Below are 21023 nucleotides of genomic sequence, written 5' to 3'. Positions count from 1 at the left end.
TTGGCTAAAAAAAGTATTTGAGCAAGATTGATCATATTTTCATTCAAGCAACCTACACATCTCTGCTACAGATGAAAATGCAAACTTTGTTTCCCGCACCTACCGTTTATTAACAATTCAGGCAAAAATGTGAGTGCAACCTTACAACTCACCCCATGGTGAGGTTAAAGGGGAATTCAAAATTTTCCAAATTTTTGCACTTAAACAAAGCCATTCAGAGTGGTTTGGTGAGATGCACCATTTATTAACTCACCAAGTTAGAATCGTTCACATTATTAGTGATCAGAACCAGACATACGAAGTGCTGACTGCCTCTAAAAGCTACAGAACACAAAATCATTTCATGACATGGTAAGAAATACACTGCCTGGTGCCTGAGATGCTGTTTTAGGATAGTTTGAGAAGGTTTTGGGCTAATTTTTAAACACATTCAGGGTGGAGTGGCATGTGAAGGGTGTTCTAAATAGTCCCTGAAGAAAACACTTTTGTCCATATTTACCACAGTTTGACCATAATCAACATTGGATATTAAAAAACTCCAAATAAAATTTGTGTTGTGGCTGGTTGGTTCCAATCACCAACACTGTAAAGGAATCTGATTTCACATCAAAACACTCTGAATGACTTTGTCTGTGTTTAAAAGATTGAACTAGAAATCTCACTGGAATTTCCCTTTAATGGTAACAGATGCAAAGGACAGTTGTAACAGTTATATTATATGGTACATCAATGTAAAACACAACTGATCCAATACATTTTAAGCTTTTACAGACAAGCTTTCCAACCTAAATACATACAAATATATTTATCAAAATAAGTATGAAAAGTGAAAAGAGGCTGTGTCAGATGTGACAAATTTTACCATAAATATCAGCACAATAAAACTGAAATATATCACTGTTGTTGGAAGAAAACCTCGTATCTCCAAAATGGTAACTTTACAGGAGAAGGAAAAAAACTACTTTACTTTTAATGTAAGTCAATGGAACCAGACATTTTCCCAAGTCATTTTGGGTCATTTCTTTTGGTCCATTCTTCATGAAATTTACACACAATGTAAAGACCAACAGGCATTTTCAAATTAGGGCAAAAACTGAAAAACGACAAAAAAGGAGATACAAGGTTTTGTTGTTTACATGACGTGTGCAAGAATGGCCTGGGTTCCATTCCCGGCCGGGTGACCAGGGTCGTTTCTGTGTGGAGTTTGCATGTTCTCCCCGTGCTTGCGTGGGTTTCCTCCGGGTACTCCGGTTTCCTCCCACGGTCCAAAAACATGCAGTTAAGCTAATTGGACATGCTAAAATTGCCCCTAGGTGTGAGTGTGTGTGTGAATGTGTATGTCTGTCTGTCTGCCCTGTGATGGACCGGCGACCTGTCCAGGGTGTATCCTGCCTTCCGCCCAATGACAGCTGGGATAGGCTTCAGCACCCCACCGCGACCCAGAAGGATAAGCGGTTTAGATGATGTATGTATGTATGTATGTATGATTCGTGGAATGTTCTTAATGAATCTGTGCAGAAAGGCTGGGCATCTCTCACTGTTTACTGTGGGAAGCTTATTAGAGCCTGGTGTTAAACTAACCCTGCCGTGTGGAGGCTGTACTTTAGCCTGGCTAGCTCACACTGTGAGCTATTTACATGCAATGGTGCTATGTTACAAACACCAGCAGTGATTACAGTAATATAGGCGTGCATTCTGTGACTTTCTGTCATATGCTATATGTCAAAAGTTTGGGCACCCTTGTTCAAATGACGTTTTGTTGATTTTCTTAGTGAAAACAAGTTAACACAGAGGACAAACTTAAATGTGCAATGTTCTGCAAATTTTAGTGCACAACTTATTTGAGTTTAATATATTTGAAAAAATATAAAATGTGCCACAATGTTTTCACTTAAGAAATCAACAAAAAACTCAAACTTTTGCACATGACTGTATACATACAGCTCAATAACTGAAAAACACTAATAGTGGAAAGAGCTATTTCATGGTATAAGAAGAGTCTTCAGGGTGAATGTTGTGAAATATCTGTCCAACGTTTGTGTCAACATTTGCAGATGATGTTGCTATTAGAACACAAAAGTGACTATAAGCATGTTTTGCTTAAAACAACCATGTTACATTTTACCGTGAGTTAGTTTGTGCCTGCTCTCTCCTACAGACTGACGTCTATGTTTGGCCAAGGCTATTTCAGTGAATCAATGAATGTATAGGCTATAGGAAATATGATTTATAGGATAAATGAATACACAAATATGTAATTGAATATGTAATTGGACCACCACTGACTCTATTTGGGTGGTGGACTGATCTCAGCCCAGCCGTGACAATAGCGGAGTACCCGTGTGATGCTGGTACTACTGTGTAGTGGTGTCAAGGTAGCAATGTATTAGTCCACCAACCAGAAATACTCAGCCAGCTGTGGTCCTGTAGTCTGAAACTGCCCACTAATAAAGGGCTAGAGCTGAAGTGTCCTATCCTGGTACTAGTTATCTGCCTCCCTGCAGGGCTTAGCTCCTCCACCCCTAATCTAACACACCTGATTTAGGTAATGAAGGTCCTCAAGAACATCTGAATATTACAGTCAGGTGTGATGGATCTGATCTCTCCATGGTGGCAGATTTCCAGGACCAGGATTGGGCAGCGCTGTGCTAGAAGATGCCTGACACAAATTGTGCATGGAAAAAGGTGAAAAAGTCTCTAATAAAGTACAGCCATACACAAAAGTTTGGGCAAATTGTTTTCCTGATTTTCTAAGCAAAAATAAGTTCATCCTTGAAAACATTTGATCAAATTACACAGTGAATCCTCTACAAGGAACTTAAATATGTCATTTCTCAGCAAATTTATAGGGCACAATGTCTATTTTTTTTGTCAGGTTTAATGTACTGAAAAATAACCCTATAAAATATAAAATATGTCATACAGGCCACATTTTGTTTTTCCCAGTATGTTAAATCTAGCAAAAAAACAGTAATTGTGCATTGAACTGTGCAGAAGTGTGTTCTCTGTAGAGGATGAGTAACTTATTTTCACTAAGAAAATCAACAGATCATGCCATCTGGCCAGGAGTGCCCAAACATTTGCATGGAACTGTAGATGTGTCTACTAAAGTGGCCAGTAAACATAGGTAGTGTTTACAAATCTGAGCAATGCTCCTATGCAGCTACAAATGGGCTATAGTTAGTAACTGTAAACATAACAAGTGTACCTGTGTATAGGTGTTTTTGATAAAATTGCCAGTGAGTGTAGGGACAAGGTACACAGGGTAGCTGAGTGGGAATATTGAGGACACACTGACACAAGCAAAGGAAGGAAATGTATTATGTCTCTCTCTCTCTCTCTCTCTCTCTCTCTATATATATATATATATAAATATAAGGTCTATAGAACCATGAACACTCAGACTTTGCATGATAGAGTGTGATATGAGGGTTCTCCATATGAGAACGCTGTAGAGGGGTTCTATATAGAACCTTTTTGAAAAGGGTTCTGCTGTTGTTACAGTATCAAGCTTGTTACAACCCTTTAATCATGCAAAGGGTTCTTTGAGTGTTCATGGTTCCATATACAACCATTTTCTTTATTAAAGAACCCTTGAAGAACCATCTTTTTTTAAAGTGTGTGTGTGTGTGTGTGTGTGTGTGTGTGTGTGTGTGTTTAGTGAACAAATATAGGTAGAAACATTAACACCAAAGGAACACTTCAGTAAGACTCCTCTCTTTCTTTATGGTTGCACTGCCTTAGCAAAGAGTGCCCTCTAGTGATGGTGGAGATATTTTCTTGTTAAATGCTGTAGTGACATTCAGTTTTCAAGTTCTAATCTCAAACCAAAGAACACCTAAACAGATCACATTTTTCTACTTGATGAATTAAACTATATGGATAAAATCACAACAGATTTGCCTACAACAGTCTATTTCATAGTAGTTTCGCTCTGTGTCTTAACAGTAAATGTGTACATAACAGTAAATGAATTAACTACTATCTATAAAAGTGCTTCTTCAACAGTGCAGCATGTGTGGCTTGCTTGGAAGCAGATGTGAATTCAGTCTTTCACACCCACAGAGCTGCTGGAGGAAGAAAAAAGGTAGAAATGAATCAAGTTTTTGTAAAAATCTATATTTTATTATTATATTATTATTATTATTATTATTATTATTATTATACCTCACTGGAAACAGCAGTTCAGTCCTGCGTGTGTGTCCTTTTCGACAAGTCAGCTTTGCTTCTGAAACCCTGTTAAAACAAAACAGACTTCAATCTCATCAACTCAAGAAGGATACCTTCAAATATGTTCACACATAAGAGAATATGAAGTTGGTTATGCTGGTGCACTAAAAATGTAATAAAAGAGAAACAAAATGATATACAGTACATTCAAACCCCGCATTCCGGTTCAGCATTGTTTATTATCAAGTAATCGACAAGTTACTGTACTGAAGCATAACTTACATGTTAAATTTTTCAGATCCTGAAGAATCGAGCCAGTCTTGCCAGTCCCCCCACTCAAAGTACTCTGAACATCCACGTTCTTTACATGGGCTGTGCACAAACTGACACAGTCCTCTCCACTGCTGAGTGAGCTGAGCCAGACGCATCATTATCACCTTTATTATGTCCCACACCTTCTGAATGTCCAAAGAGTTTTGCACTAAAGTAGACACCAGAAATAAAAATGCAGATGCGTTGATCTAAAGGTGGTGATTAAACTGCATCGATTTTGGAATGAAAGAATGCAAAGTATAATAGATTAAGATTGTATACAATGAGTAAAAGTATCCGCCAAAACTTGTCACTTTTTCACACTTTTTCAGTATTTTTAAAAGTGAAAACAGCCATGTATGCACCACAAGCCACATTTGACTACTGTGTGCATATATATATATATATATGTATATGTGTGTGAGTGTGTGTGAGTGTGTGTGTGTGTGTGTTCAGTGTAATCTGAATCATACTAAAACAATCATTCAATCAAATCGTGGTGATATTTGAGATTTTATGATGCACTGACCGTTACCAATATACAGTCATGTGCAAAAAGTTTGAACCTGGACAATGTTTTATTAATTTTCTAAGGTTAACACAGTTATATATGACCTTTTTCAGCAAATTGAAAATCTTAATTTTACAAACAAAAAACGTAAAATGTGCCATAACTTTTGCACAGTCCACATTTTGTTATTTTATTTTTTAATTTTTTCCTCGTTATGTTAAATTCAGCAAATAAACAGTCATTTTGCAAGATCATGTCGTCTTACCATCACTGTCCTTGCCTCGCATCTCAATAAACTGATCCCCATCGTTAACATGCTCTCTGAGCAGAACCCGCCTGTTGCCGCAGGAGAACAGACATTGATCTTTCCCAATCCAGTAGGGGGAGAAAATGGAGCATATCTTTATGACAAGCCTGTTAAAAATAAATAATAGCACAAAGGGTGGGTTTACACATCACCTAAACACATGGGGTATTTCACTCAGTTGTCAGTTGTGAACTGGTGAATATATCTCTGGTATCAATAGGGGTTTGTTGGCTGTTATGAACAAGCATGCAGATGCTAAAGGTCTTCTGACTGAATATTAGCATTTGAAAGAACAGAATAAGTGCTGCTTGCCTACTAAAAGGACCATGGCATACGCTGTCAAAAGCATATAGCCTAACAATAAACAAAAGTAGATCGATTGTCCAGACACAGATTAAGCCCAGTTCTACATAGTCTAATGGGGCCAAGAATGCATATCTGGGGACAACCTGTCATACTTCTGGCACTAACAATCCACAGCTAACAATAGCATGCCCTTTTTAAAACCCAACCCCAAATTCCTCTAACTTGTGCTCTTTTAACAGAATACACAAGATAACACAAGTGAAACAAGCTAGCTAGCAAAACGCTACAGTTAGTTCACGTCCATTCTTCAAACTGAATGTTTCAGGAACACTTTTCAGCTTAGTTTTGCCAAAAATCAAAAATCGATTCCATAAAACACCTTCAATACTTTGTTTAAAGACAGTAACTCAGGTGTCTATCTTCTAAAGATAAGTATAGTCTGGTGTACTGCAACTGTTTTTTCTTTGCCAGAGGTAATGTTTATTTTACCATACATGATGTGTTCTTTGAATATGCGACACATTTCTACAAGCTTAACTGGAGGTTTTTGGGGGGACTTTTCAGTCACGTTAGATAAGAGGTAGACCAACATTGTGCATGCCTATTCAAGCAAAAGGGACAAAAAGTGGTACAGTCCTTGTCTAAGGCCCAATCTCATTCCACCCCTCGCCCCTACCACTTTGCCCTGATTTTTGTTGAGATGGAGGGGTAGGGCAAAGAGTTAGGGCTACACAGCCCTCCAAACAGAGGCGCACTCCAAACAGAGTGTTAGGAGGAAAAAAAGCAAGATGACAAGATGGCTGCACAAGTGACCAAAGAAACCCACAAACGAGAGAATTTTCTCCATTAAAAATTTACAATAACCATTGTATTATCTTAGTTTAACGTTGTTTCAATGTATTATGGTCCTTTTCTTCATAACAAGCATAAGAAATTACTAGTAGTATGCTGATGTCTCAGTAGTTAACTAGCTAAATTTCCCGTTCCACCTTAAAAGACGCAGCAGTTACATTCTGGCACCTCAAGCCTCAGAACTGCTGCACCATTTAAGGTGGAACAGGAAAATTTGAATGAGAAGCTGCGAATTACAGACTTCAGCTTCATATCACTGAAGAATTAGGGGTGGGTGATAATAAATAATTGTCTTATAGCCCCTCTTTGAAGGCATATGATTCTCTAAATGTAACTAAAGACCAGCAGTGAGGTTGCTGAACATTACACTCCTCTGCTATCACTACAGACTGGCAGGGTCGCCTACAGAGCAGCGCTAGTAGCCTGTTAATGAAGTGATGTTCTTTTTTATTTGAGGGTCCCATTTCATAGGGGGAGATTTCAACCACTACAAATTTAACTTAGTTCCAAGGGGGAAGGTGACACTCGAAAACAAGGGGTAGGGGTAAAAATAAGAAATGGGATGCAGCCTAAGTCTTGCTTCATCCATTTTCACTCATTTTTCATGGTTGTCTCCAGACATTTTCTACATAAGACCCCACGAGACTACATAATATACCAAGAAGGAGTGGTATTCTATACTAAAAAGGACGATACACTTGGTCCATGTTTCATTTCACGTTTCCGAGTACATTATTCAATATTCTTATGAAATTTTGAGCCAAACTTGAATAAAGAAAAGTGATGACTATAATCAAGCAGGTGCACAACTTAGTAATGACACTAGAGCTGGGAGGCAGGAACGCTGGAGTGAGTTGCTGATTGGTGCTAATTGTTTGCAAACTATTGAAACAATGCTATTGTATTAAATGAATAATTTGTCCATTCTCCATGATGCACATCATCACAGTTTTGTGAATTCATAACATCTTCACACTTTAAGTCATTAGTCAGCAGGTATAAGATTTAGTCCAGTAAGTAATACGACTGAAATTGTTACCTGTGGAAGAAGCCATGAGGTATCTCAGGTAGGAAGTAAACTTGAACATTGATGTCTTCCATATTGTCCTCTCCCCACATCTCTCTGACCTGCTTATTGCTGGTCAGGAAGCTGGGGAACAGGCAGGCTTTATCTGGTTCATACACAGAGGGATTTGATGGCGCCCATTTTTTGTTCGGACAAAACTCCTGGGCTGTAGCGTTTAGTTTAAAACTTGGTTTGGTCGGCAGGCAAACCTCAAAGTGCTGTAGCAGAGTGAGAAGGTTCCCAGACTTCTTCTTGGTCCCAACTATGTCCTCAATCAGGTCCATGTCATCAATGCCTGATTTCTTAAGTTCTTCACGTACCAGGATCTGTATGGCCACATTGCTCAGAGTTGCCCTCTCCTCAAAGTCACGAATCCACCTGTTCCTGTGCAGCTGCAGTGCATTCTCCGACTTCAGAACTGTATTGGAAATGGCTCCCAGCGCGCTGACCATGTCATGTCTTACAATGGCCTGCAGCAGAATGAAACATGAATAGTCTTGGAAAAGGATCTGCATGTATCTGAAAAGTGTCAGATGTTTAAAGCTTTTTCTAACAAACCTTGAACAATGAGATGAGGAAGGATGGTTTCACGAACACCATGTCCTTCAAGTCTACGATTTCCATGTACCACATAATGATCCCAATTCTGTGCAGATACTGAAGAATAAACCTCATCTTATCGTGGTCCAATTCCTTGTGCCTGTCATTTAGGTAATATAGGAGGTCCTCTTGAGTCACTATTCCTATTAAAAGGAACATGATTTTAGAAATGAAATGGTGGCGTTCCAGTTTTCAGTTATTAAATTAAAGTACATTTAACTAGGGAAAGGGACTTACCATGTTGAGGAATGACATCATCATCTAAAAGGCCTTGAATAGCAGTTTCTACTTCCTGGTAGCACTGAGGCAGTGTCTGCTCCATGAAAGGAAATGTGTCTTTATCTGAAATCAAATCCTTGATGTGGCCTTGCAACCACGCAATGTCCTCATACTTAGTGCAGTCAAGGGGTATAAGATCAAGGACCTGAATATAAAGAAGGAACATGTTTATCAGACAGGGCTAATGCAAAACTCGCAATAGTGCAGGTTACGAGTTGGGAATCTCTGGGCACCTGACACCTTGGTTTTAATTCAGGTTTTCCCCTTTGTTTCTCATTAACAAGTTCTAGCTTAGCTAAATTTGTATGTACTGCACTTTGTGCACCTGTTAAGTACCTGTTTCACCATGCCCTTGCCATCTCTATTTAACACCTTTATATCTGCATACATAAATAACACTAAAACAGATGTCAAAACATAAAATAAAACAGGGGATAGTTCAGTCATTTTAAAGCTTTTTAAAGTTTTGTCATATAATAGTAAACACATGTATACAGTCATATGCAACATTTGAACACCCCAGGTCAAAATGCAGTGAAAATAAGTTTAAATGTCTACTTATTTGCGTAAAATATAGAATTTTATTAAATATAAAATATAAAACATTTGCACAAGCCACATTTAACATTAAATTTAGCAAAATAAATACATAAATAAAACAGTACTTAAATTGAAATACAGCTGATTGAGCACTGAAATGTGCAGGAGTGTGTCTCTGTAAAGGATGTGTTAAATTATTTTCACTTAAAAAAAAAAAAAATCTACAAAACGTAATTTCACCAGGGTTGCCCAAACTTTTACATTCAACTGTTTATGGCAGTGTTTAAGTCAGAACCGTCTACTTTATAAGGAGTCTTTTATATCCAAATAACATCATTACACTATTTGCTTCCTTTTGTTAGTTATGAGGTTTGCAATTGCATTGCAATTGCATAACACTGCTTTACCTTGACTTACTCCTGATTTGCTATTCTAGCCTAAATGCAGGCATTTCAAGATTTTAGTAGACCTTCAGGTAACATTTTTTCTTTGGATGTCACAGTTTTACAGTTAATCCTTCAGTAAATACTTAAATGTAAAGCTTAACCTTGCTGAAAAAAATCATGGACACGATTAAAAGTTTCTGTTGGCTCCTGGTGGTGTCCAGTAGTCATTAATGGTGTTTTCTGTTTTCTTGACAGGTAGATATTACAGTGTAATGGATTCTAATGGTTAATCAGGGGACTGATTCCAGATGTATTTGAATGTTTCTTAATGGGATCTAAAGGTGTCCTACAGGAAACTAGTGGTCTCTTAGGGTAACCATTAATCCAATTCCCGTTAGAAAGCAAAACCATCAGGTTTAATCTTAACAGTTCAAAAGGTGCAGAGAACTCTACATATTACTGGATTAGCCTGTTAGCCAGTTAGATATTTGCTGAACTGGCTATTTACTACAGTTTTGGGCCTCTTATTTCATATACATAAAAATGTGACCATTAGTGAGGTCATTTTTATGAGCATTTTTAAGAGGGAATCACCATACCTATTAATTTCCCCAACCTTCATGACTGCCCGGGAACACTCACCTTCAGTTTGTACTCTGTGAGTCGCTCAATGTCACTCATTTGTTCAGAAAACAGTGAGAGGTCATCTAATTCCTCAAGGTTCTTTCTTTGCTGCTCTAAGCTCTCTTTTCGTTCTGACAGCATCTGCTTCACTTTCTCCTCAATGTCGTTCTTCTTTCCTAACACCTCCATTGCATCCTTGCACTGGTCAGTGTGAGTGCCCACTAACAGGACCACTGAGTTTGGAACCTTGAGCTGGATGTTGTTGATCCAGAAGCCCACTTTCTCACTGAAAGACTTGGGATCCTCAGTGTCGTAGCTGTATAATTAAAACTAGTTGTTAATGATAATTCACATAGAAGTGGAGATATCCATCATCAAAAACTTTGCATAGCATCAACTGTTTAAATACCTGGAAAGATCAATAGCAAGGATAACAAAAGCCTGAGGTGTTATGAAGACGTGATGGGTGATGTAGTACACTTCTTGCCCTGCAAAGTCCCAAAAGAGGAATCGGACTCCATCCCGATCAACTTCACGGATTTCTATACCTATAGTACGGTCAGCTTCGGCCACTTCCACAGGATAACCACGCATCAGACTGCGACACAGAGTGGACTTGCCTGCCATGGAGGATCCCAGGAACATTGTTTTAATGGTGCAGACACTGCAGGAACTGTCTTCTAACATAACAAAATAGTTTTGAATGTCCTTCAAACCCCCCGCACAGATATCCTCAGGAGGCATTCTGAGCGGGTTGCCGTTGGCCTTGAATACAGCCAAAGCCTGGGACTGACAAAGGGCACGCGGGAGCTCTGCCAACTGGTTCTTCTCCACATAGAGCTCTTTTAGTCGAAGTAGACCCACCAGAGGCTGCAGATCCTTCAGGCTGTTGTTGGACAGGTTCAGGTATGTGAGGCTCTGACATTTGTTCATGTCTGATGGTAGCCTGAGAAGCCGGTTTGTGCTCATCTTAAGGAACTGGAGCTTCTCCAGCGAAGGGAATATATCTTCAGGTATGTTCTTGATGTTGTTCTGATTCATGTACAGTTTCGCCAAGCGTCGTAGCTGCCTGATCTCCAGAGGAAACTCGATGAGCTCATTCCTGGACAGATTGAGCTCTGTCAGGTTTGACAAGCGAGAGATGCCAGTAACCTGTCTGAGCCTGTTCCTCTGCAGGTCAACCTTGACAGCATCCTGACCTTTCGTGAGCAGAGCTGGAGGAAGAGATCTGAGTTTCTGCCCTGCAAAATCTTCCTCTTTTTTTCCACGATGATAGCCTGAGGTTACATATTAACAGAGAAAACATCAGGTTATCTTTGATTTCCTAGGGCAGGGGTCCACAACCCTGATGTTAGGAAGAGCCATTTTGTTTTTTTAACAAAATCAAACCACTTTGGGAGCCACAATAGTTTATGTCCATTTTACCATCTTGGCTGTAAACATGTCTCAGTATGTGCTAATGTACTAGTATAGGTTAAAAAATATAAAGAAAGCTGGCGAATGAGAAGCGACTTCAGCCTCGTAAAACTTGAATGTTGACAGACATTTTACAAGAAACTATTGTAGTTTTGTTTCTAGCTGTAGATGTGAGAAAAGCAGATAATGTTTGTGCTAAACCTTAAAGCAGAGCAAAGTCTGCGTTTTTGTTAGTATTATATATATATATTTTTAGCCTATACTAGCACATTAGCACATACTGAGACACATTTACAGCCAAGATTGTAAAACGGATATAAAATGTTGTGGCTCCCAAAGTGGTTAGATTTTTGTTGAAAGAACAAAATGTCTCTTCTTAACACTTGTGCTGCCGACCCCTGAGCTAGAGTGACATCTGCATTCAGATCTGTGAGAAAGACCTGGTAGAAAGTGGACATTCAGTGATTGTGATGCTCATACATTAGGACAATATGTAAGAGTAACTGTTCGTCAGGTGACTGAGAATGTCAGTGCAAGACGTGGTCAGACAGTCAACATGAACAGACCGTCCACAACTACACAGAGGGGGATATTTTAGTAGAGCAGCAGTGCGTAAAGCCACCATTACAAAGACAAATGCATATTTGAGAGTTCAGTGGTGTAAAGACCACAGACACTGCTCTACAGAGATGAGAACAGTGATATGGTCAGACGAGTCACTAAATTCTCCACAAGTGGGCAAGAGCATGTGTGGCGTACACCAAGAGAGCAATACAGGCCTGAATGCTTGACCCCTACACTGAGCGAGCCCAGTGGTTCTCTTCTGCTGTGGGAGGCAGTTTGCTGCCATGGTTTGGGTCCTCTTGCCTCCTTAGAGGGAACAAATCAATACAAAGCTATTCTGACTGATTATGATGGGGCATCTTTATCCTGATGAGAGCATTCTCTTTCTGGACGACAATGCCCAAATGCACAGGTCACTGAATGGTTTGATAAGTATGAAAATGATGTAAATCATATGTTTTAGTTTTCGCAGTCACCAAATCTCAACCCAACTGAACACTTATTTTGGACCAGTGTTAGACAGTAATCTCCACCACTATCATCAAAACATCAATTGTGGTATTATCAATTAATCAGGATGGGTGATCAAGAGTTGTGCCCCTCAACTTACATTTGTGTTTACTAAACTGTTTTAAGAACGTGTTGTGCCACATTTATGGAAATCGTCCACGATTATTCCTATACCAAAAAAGTCTGGAGCCTTACTTCCAAATGATCAGCATTTTGAGTAAATGCATGGAAAAGGACGTCATAGGCCACTGGTAAGCACCCAGATTCTTTTCAGTTTGCCTACAGGCATGGACAGAGCACTGATGATTTACTGTAGTTAATTCACTCTGCAGAAGGCAAGAATGTGAATGGATGGCTTATTTTATGGATTAAGGATTTTCTTTCATTTTGGCCTCAAGAGTGTCTGTAAATGGTAGTCATGGGCTGGAGGTTAGGGAACCAGCCTTGTGACCGGAAGGTCGCCGGTTCGATCCCCTGAGCCAACAGTACGTGACTGAAGTGCCCTTGAGCAAGGCACCTAACTGCAGATAGGGCTGCCTACTGCTCCAGGCAAATGTGCTCAATGCTGCCTAGTGTGTGTTCACTATTTGTATGTGGTGTTTCACTGCATGGATGGGTTAAATGTGGAGGTGAAATTTCCCTGTTGTGGGACTAATAAGTGTCACTTAACTTAACTGAATGGTGTTATGTCCAAGCAACTTCTTTTAAGTACAGGGGCACCTCAGGGGTGTGTCCTATCAACAGTCCTGTTCACCATCTTTTGTAGTGAGATGCAAATTCATGACTTCTCCTTTTGCCTTTGTAAGTATGTGGATGACACGGCCCTGGTTGGTTTATTTCAAGAATGGGATACTTGTAAGGAGGCTGCGTACTTTAATCAGATTGATAAATGAATCAGTTGGTGTTTAGATAGTCCTGTGATGGACTGGTGACCTGTCCAGGGTGTTTCTTGCCTTCCGCCCAATGAGCGCTGTCGTGAGCCAGAAGGATAAGCGGTTTAGATAATGTGTGTGTGTGTGTGTGTGTGTTCAGATAGTGCTCTTATTATAAATGACACTAAAACTAAAGAGATGGTAATCAGCATTACTAATGTCCCAATTTGCACAAATAAGGTGAAGATTGATAATCAGGCAGTTAAAATGGTGCAGAATTTTACATATTTGTGCATGCTATTTGACAGTAGATTGATGTTTACAGCCAACTCTGATCATATCTTTAAAAGGCCATGCAATGCATGAATCTGTTGAGGAAACTTAACAGTTTCTTTGTGAGCTTTGTGAGGAGAGATATTTTAGAGCTGGTCTACAGGAGTCTGGTTGACAGTGTTTGGACATATAGTATACATACTTGGTATGGTATCCTTGGGGCTAAGGATAAGACCAAGCTGTTGAGCCTTTGTGAATATGGCTGGGAAATCATGTGTAAACCACAAAAACAGTTACGTGAGATATATTTGTCTAGTAGTAGGAAGAAAGCCCAGCAAATTGTGAGGAATCTGACTCGTCCTCTGTTTGACAAATTCAATTTGCTCCTTTTTCAAAAGCATTATAGCGTACCTATATTTTTTAAGCATTCATTTATCCCCTATGGAATTTCTCTAATGAACTCTTTAGTCACTTCTTGATTTGATGAAAACGTAGCTAATTTTAGCTGCACTGTATTTATTCTGATAGCTGGTGTATCTGAAGCTGGTATGTGTTCTTAGGTGTGTTTTTGTGTGTCATGTTTTGTATTTGTTTGTATAATTTTCTGTTATTTATCTGTTTATTATTCTTATTTTCTGCAATCTGGAGAAACCAAACCCAATTTCCAGAAATGGACAATGAAGTTTATTCTATTCTAGTCTAGTCTGTCTTTTGTAAGAATGGTGTTCTATCACTCTAGTACAGTTCCAGAAATCTGCAGAATCTATACCAAGGAGTTTGAAGCTGTCTGGTTGCTCATGATGGGACACCATAACAGGATACTTCATGTGGGTTTTGCCTTTAATTCGTCACCTGTCTGTGTCACTAACCAACTGATTGAATTTATGTGATGACTAAAATACATACAACAAGCACGGCTGCCAAAACAAAACATCCACATTAAAATCACTGGAGTTTCACATACAGAAAAGCCCTAAAGCTTCTTTCCATCCTACTGAATGAGGATGGACTGTAGATGACAAAAGATGGTAAATCCCAGGTATTTTGCCTCTGAATAAGCAAAATCTCCAGGAATTCTATAAAATCGTACACTTAAAGATATGCAAAAGGTACTTACCATTTGAAGTGAGCATACTGATGAGTAGCCGGTATGGAGGCTTTCGGTAACTCTTCCCTTTCTTCTTAATATCAGTCACTTCCTCCTTATTTCTCAGGGGGAGGGGCCGCTGAGAGTATGCACCAATGGCAGAATCTCTTAACCCTATAATGTATTTCACCAGTTTCAATATTTGCTCTCTCTTGATTAGTATTATTCACTTTGAATTTAATATTATCATATAATTTGCATATAATCTTATAATATTTAGTATCTTATTTCTATTATTATTATTTCTGACCTTATTTCTTTACCCTCTTCTTTTTTGAGTCATCATAGAATGTTTTCCAGTTTCTGGCACATGACCCCTAACTTATACTAATCCTTTAAACAAGATAAGAAGAATTGTAGCCATAACAGATATGAAGAAATGCTGCCAGCACACAGCTTATGTAAAGCATTTGTTTTCATTTGTACTTTATTTCGTTTCACTTTTATTTTTCTGCAAATCTTCACAGAATCTGTTTCGGTTTCTGTCACATGACCCACCACTGTTAATGGCTTTATGCAAGTTAAATGCTGCCATCATGTGGCCATTATGAGCAGCTGCATGAAACATCTTGGCCAAACAATCCATTAAAATTTGGACACATTACAAACCCTGACATGTTTTCAGACAGGACATGGAAAATGAAAAAGGAATGTCTTTATCTATCTGTGTTGTGTCTTCTTTTCCTCTTATAAGTGACTGGCTTGTCTGATTTTTCAGTCTTTAATATAAGGTTGTCTGTCCTGGCATCTTCTCCATCAGCGGGACAGGTCAGTTTTAAAAGGTATCTGGGCACATGCTGTAAAACAAAGCAATAAAGATATTAATAAACAGTGAAATTGTTAACAATTTATCACGTCATCACATACATATACAGCCAAAACACCTATACCCTTAATATAGGTGTCAGAGGGGTTCTTCGCATAATGCTACAAAAGAACCACTTTTAGTTACCCAAAAAAGTTTCAGTGGACGGTTCTTTAGAGAACCATTTTTGTAAATGAGATGTTGGATGTTGGAAAGAGTAACTTTTTAGAAGAAGGAAAAACATGTTCATCATGTAATGTTTTACACACAGTGTAAAAGGCAGCTGGTGTTTGGAATCACTAGCCATATTTACAATTTTAGCTATTTTATATGTGATAATAACTTCTACAGTGTTGATTAAATAACACAAATGAGTTGCCAAATGTATTTTTTGGTGTTTTATTCACTATTTCAAAATTTTGTGGACAACAAATTAATAAAAAGACAAACAATACACTATGATTATCTACATAAATGATTCTTCTGTGAAGTTTTCTGCCTTCTCTTTTGAAATATGATAAATTATGGATGCGAACATTATTATAACTTAATCTCAATGAAAGTTTTAACAATTTATCATTTCATCATGTATGTGCCAATGTTATACAGCTTTCTGAGTCATTCTTGAATCTTCCACAGCTCTGTTCATCATCATGGATACATTTAACATTCTTTCTTTCCACAGCTTTGTAGTGTAGTACTAATTGTGTGAATCATGTCAAGTTGCACAGGTCAAGCACTCTCGAATCATTTTATACATTTACCTACAACCAACTAAAAAACACTGATTCCAAACTTTTCACTCACAATTCCAAAGTTTTGAGTGCTAATTTAAACATATCATATGGATATTATAATGAAGAGAATGTAACCTGAACTTGCTGAGACAGACTGGCGGGCCTTCTGCTGCTCTGCTGCCGGACCCTCGCACTTCTCCGAGCACAGACAGTGGGCTGTCTTATAGTGGGCGGTCTGAGGCGACTGGATGTTGGGGCAACTTCAGCCAACAGATCCATTATTTCAGCCTCATCTATCTCACTCTCTTCTCTAGACAGACCACCATTTGCCAGACTGCTTTCAGTAGTACATTCCTGGCAGAACCAATCCTCAAACGGCACTGCGCTCAAAGGTGGGCTAAGGCAGCCTATATGGTACCTGCCAAAATCAAAACACACCGGTCAGAGGCTATATAATAATAACACATTTAATACTCTGAGCAGGTGTGGACGTTATGGCACAAATGAAATACTGTAATTTTAAAAACAAATCTAATATACAGTACTGTGCAAAAGTCAGAAAGCAGCCTTTATATATTTAATTTCCAGTCAAAACTACGATTAAGTACTAAGTGTTAAGTTCATGCTGCATTGCTTTTGTCTCACCTCGAGTCACAGGCAGAGCAGAGCAGCATCAGGTGCCTTCGGTCACTCCTGCCACACTCTTCACATACACTCAGTTCATCAGCAGCTTCATCATTGTCTAACGCTCGTCTCTGAGGGGGCTCTACTTTAACCTTAAAACAGACATAGTACAGGGTTATTGCTAAAATATTCTGACCATGATTAAAGCATATTTTCTACATAAAAGAGAAAGAAGGTCAAAAATCACAGAATTCTTTAAAAAAAAATCTGCCTTACTATTTTTTGAATACTGCCTCCTACACAGGTCCTCTGGTAAAGGATATTAAATTCTAGTCGATCCACAGGACAGGAATTTGTTGTCTAAAAAGAAAAAAATGATGATAAACCCTTGTCCACACAAATACAAACATGCATTAGGACAGGTTTGATAAAAACATAAAGTCATATGCAAGTTTGAAAGCTCACAGAAAATTTTTCTACAATTTTTACTGCACAACTTCTATTTATTTGCTGAGTTTTACATATTGAAAAAAATAACGTAAAAGGTGGCATAAGTTTTGCACAAGACACATTTCTCAATATGTTAAATTCAGCAAATTAACAGTAATTGTCCTTTAAAATGTGCATTTGGTCTCTGTAGAGAACTTCAATCAAAAATCAATCAATAAAACATTACTTGACCAGGGGCGCACAAACTTCTGCAGACGACTGTACAGTGCTTTGCATAACGCCATGCAAATTCCACTCACCTTTGCCCATTCAGTAATGCAACTAAGGCAGTAGAGGTGCTCACACTGCTGTGGAGTGGCCACTGGCTGACCGCTGAATTTATTAAGGCAAATAAGGCATCTCACAGCATCAGGCACGTCCCTGTCTGGACTCAGACCCTTCAGTAGTGGAACCTCCATCTACAGCATCAAGTCTGAGGAAAGCAACAAAATAAAAATACATCCTATGACTGTTATGAATCAGAGCATTTCTCTGAATCACTACAATCTCCATATGGGCCACTGAGGGAGTGCTGACCACTGAAATCTTATGCTGTGATATTGCTTTTTTAAAAAAAATGGACAAACATATCTAATAGCAATACAGCAGGGATTTCCACAGGTTTACCGTAAACCAGTAATACAGGAATATTATATAAGGTATAAAATATTATACATTTTTATAAGTATTATACAGCAATATAGATATCATTTTAGTTTCGTTAAGTAGGGTAACTTAGGGGAGGAGACCCTACCAGGGATGTTTCTCTTATTTTCTCTCCTGGTCAAATGATGGGGCCAAGTCTGATCTCAACCAGTTTAGTGAATGTCAATATTCTGATTAATTTAGATATAGATGACCGTATTCCTGGGATAGATTCCCCACTTAGATAGCAGTGATCTATGCATTTACATTAAACTGTACATGAACAGCCGTTAGATTAAAACATTTCTTGAGAGAGAAGTACATTTGGTTTTGAGAGTTACATTTGTTTTTTTTTTTCTTTGAAAATGTAAAATTGCCTCTTTGGGGTAAAAATTCCCCATAGATGGGGGGAATGTACCACTTAATACTGCCCCAGATTTTGTTAGATTTTCATCATTTCAGCGACATAAAGTTGCTCACTGAAGTTTCACTGGCTAGCTAGCATTAAAATTAGATGGTAACTACTGTGGTCATTAGTTAGAAAGAGGCAGAATTTTTAGCAATTTTTTGAGATGAGTCACAGTTAGTTTATATTTAATAGAGAAAACTCTCTGTTTTACTGTCCTTTGTCTTTATAACTTATTAAATTGAACACAACTTATCACAGGCATCATTTTTTAGAAGAGAAAGGGGCTTCTTACTCCACGCAGATCTTGCCCCAACAGCATGTCAAAATTCCCCTTTTTAAAAGACTTTTATTGTTTTCCGTGCTATAAACACAAAATTGATCGTTCTTCCAGTTTATTTCTTCTAACACGCTCCATTGTCCTGTAAATGCTGAACTCATGCACAAATATGGTTTAGTTTTACAGTTAATGTTCTTCAGGGTGGTATTTCCAGTCGGCCTATATCTGTACCATCATATCTCTTTAGTAAGGCTGTACATTCTAGAGATGTCAGCAGGCCAATGACAGTGTTGCATATTATATTAAAGTCAAGCCAGAAAGAGACACACATAGAGCACAGTATGGACAAAAAATATAATAATATTTTATCATTATTGTGATCAATTATGTCACAATACACTTTTCTGAGCATATCGTGGATATCATCAGTACTTAAAGAACGCTGATTAACTGCATGTTTCATTACAAAGTGAGCATATAAGGCTGTTTAACTGGATTTAGTGCAGTGCAGTTTGTAAAACACTGAATAAAAATCATTGCAGTTGAAAATGTATTATTATTATTATTATTATTATTATTATTATTATTATCACAGTATTTTTATATGTGGCACTATATGTTCTGTTTCGTCTGTTCCAACTCATTAAATCTTAGAAAACTAAAACATCGTGAGGTGATTCATATCGTGCATCGTGAAAATGTCTTGAAGTATCGTGGTTATAATATTTGTGCTATATCGTCCACCCCTCTAATACAGAAAGCACCACGTTTATCGTACTTACGGTGGTCATGTAGACAGGATGAACTGGGTAAACTGGGTTAAGGCAGGGGCAGTGACAGCTCTACTAGTCCAGTTGTAAACGAGAACTTCACTGTGCACTGATTCTGTGTTGCCTAACAAAGCTGAAGTTTCCGTTCCACCTTAAATGGCATAGCAGTTCTCACTATAACGCCTCAGGCGCCACAATGTAACTGCTGTACCTGCGGCACCATTTAAGGTGGAACGGAAATTAGAACAAGAAGCGGACTTCAGCCTCGCTGTTGTGTAATACTTTTTGCAAGGCAAATCAGAGAAGCTTCAGGAGACTGCAGGACTTACAATGACAAAATATAGCACACATTACCACAGTAACATTACCTGTAGAAGAACAAATGAAAAAAACGAGGGTTGATAAACATACAGAACTTCTTCTTGGCTTTTATGGCAGATTGATTAAACGCCGGTTATCGTTCTGCTGCCACCTAGAGGGCGGAGTTTATGTGTCACTCACACGGGTGACCTGCCTGCTTTACATGAGGAGCCTAAACTAGGAAAATTCCAGCAATGAAATTCAAAACATTATGTATGTATGTGTGTATGTGTGTGTGTATGTATGTCACAATGGCATAACTATAGTCTACATATTGACAGAAATTTGGGTGGGAGTTAATGCAGATCCAAGGATTCACAGACTTCTGATGCAATTGAGCAGATGGGCTGTTCCAGAGCCATATAGCCATGGCTCTACATGGCTCTGACCTGGTGTAACTTAAAGCTTAAAGCGAGATTCTGCTCTAAAACTAGCATTTAATATGTTATTAATATATTATTAATCATTTAATATATAATCCATCCATCATCTAAACCGCTTATCCTTCTGGGCCGCGGTATAATGAATTATATATCACGTTAATCACATAATATTCTGCAATGCAGCATTGCATCCCCCAGCCTTGTTGTTTTTAAAGAATTCACAATTTTTTATCTTTATTGTGCTTTCATCCATCAGTTTTTCCCTCCAAAACCCCAGCATGCATTACACAAAACCAACCTATTTCTGCATCAGCCGCATAGCAGGGGAAAAAAATCTCTAATTTTTAAAATATTCATCAAACCTTCAAGGTACATAATCAGAAGGGGGTTTTCCTTGTATTTGTACCATTTGTATCAGAAAATCTCACTCAATAAACTGTTATGGCACCACAGTAAGAGGAAAGTAAGCACATTTACAACAGATGTAGCAAAGGTTTAATTTTCATTTTGGCCAGAGTGACCTTTAAGTAAGATGTACTGATGATGGATGATGTGTACAGTAAGAAGTAATGTTTACGTTCCCTACTGTGACTCAGAAAAGGTCACAGCCAGCTCAGTGCCACCCTTCATAAACAAGTAAACCTCCCAGTGCTTGTGATCATTACAGGCCCACTGCTCACGTAGCAGCAGCTATATTTACAAGTATTCAAACAAACTGGTGTGACCACTTTCTCACTTGCATCTCTGCCTGAGTCACCTATGTCCTCTGTTAGTTTCCCTACCGGAGTG

The 21023-nt window shown here is 38.5% G+C and overlaps 1 protein-coding gene across 4 annotated transcripts; it reads right to left on the bottom strand.

Moving 5' to 3' along the window:
• Positions 1 to 3922: 3922 nt before the first annotated feature.
• si:ch211-210p4.6 (malignant fibrous histiocytoma-amplified sequence 1) lies at positions 3923 to 20006 on the bottom strand. 4 transcript variants are annotated; one of them, XM_036584329.1, is made up of 16 exons: positions 19504 to 20005; positions 17651 to 17823; positions 17178 to 17261; positions 16923 to 17053; positions 16413 to 16695; positions 14986 to 15532; positions 14706 to 14849; positions 10363 to 11230; positions 9972 to 10269; positions 8362 to 8548; positions 8083 to 8267; positions 7498 to 7994; positions 5259 to 5407; positions 4453 to 4651; positions 4168 to 4236; positions 3923 to 4070 (listed from the first exon to the last, which is right to left on the bottom strand). In XM_036584329.1, the coding sequence occupies exons 7-16, from the start codon at positions 14719 to 14721 to the stop codon at positions 4046 to 4048; spliced, it is 2493 nt and encodes an 830-aa protein (XP_036440222.1). In that variant the 5' UTR covers positions 14722 to 14849; positions 14986 to 15532; positions 16413 to 16695; positions 16923 to 17053; positions 17178 to 17261; positions 17651 to 17823; positions 19504 to 20005; the 3' UTR covers positions 3923 to 4045. The 4 variants fall into 4 exon arrangements, with proteins under 4 accessions (XP_036440222.1, XP_036440224.1, XP_036440221.1 ...); XM_036584331.1 differs by having other exon boundaries at positions 3923 to 4067; positions 14706 to 15532; positions 19504 to 20006; XM_036584328.1 differs by having other exon boundaries at positions 14706 to 15532.
• Positions 20007 to 21023: the final 1017 nt, after the last annotated feature.

This window comes from Colossoma macropomum, unplaced genomic scaffold (assembly GCF_904425465.1).
Source record: "Colossoma macropomum unplaced genomic scaffold, Colossoma_macropomum, whole genome shotgun sequence".
In the NCBI taxonomy this organism is placed as follows: domain Eukaryota; kingdom Metazoa; phylum Chordata; class Actinopteri; order Characiformes; family Serrasalmidae; genus Colossoma; species Colossoma macropomum.
This window is presented reverse-complemented; position numbering and strand designations above follow the sequence as displayed.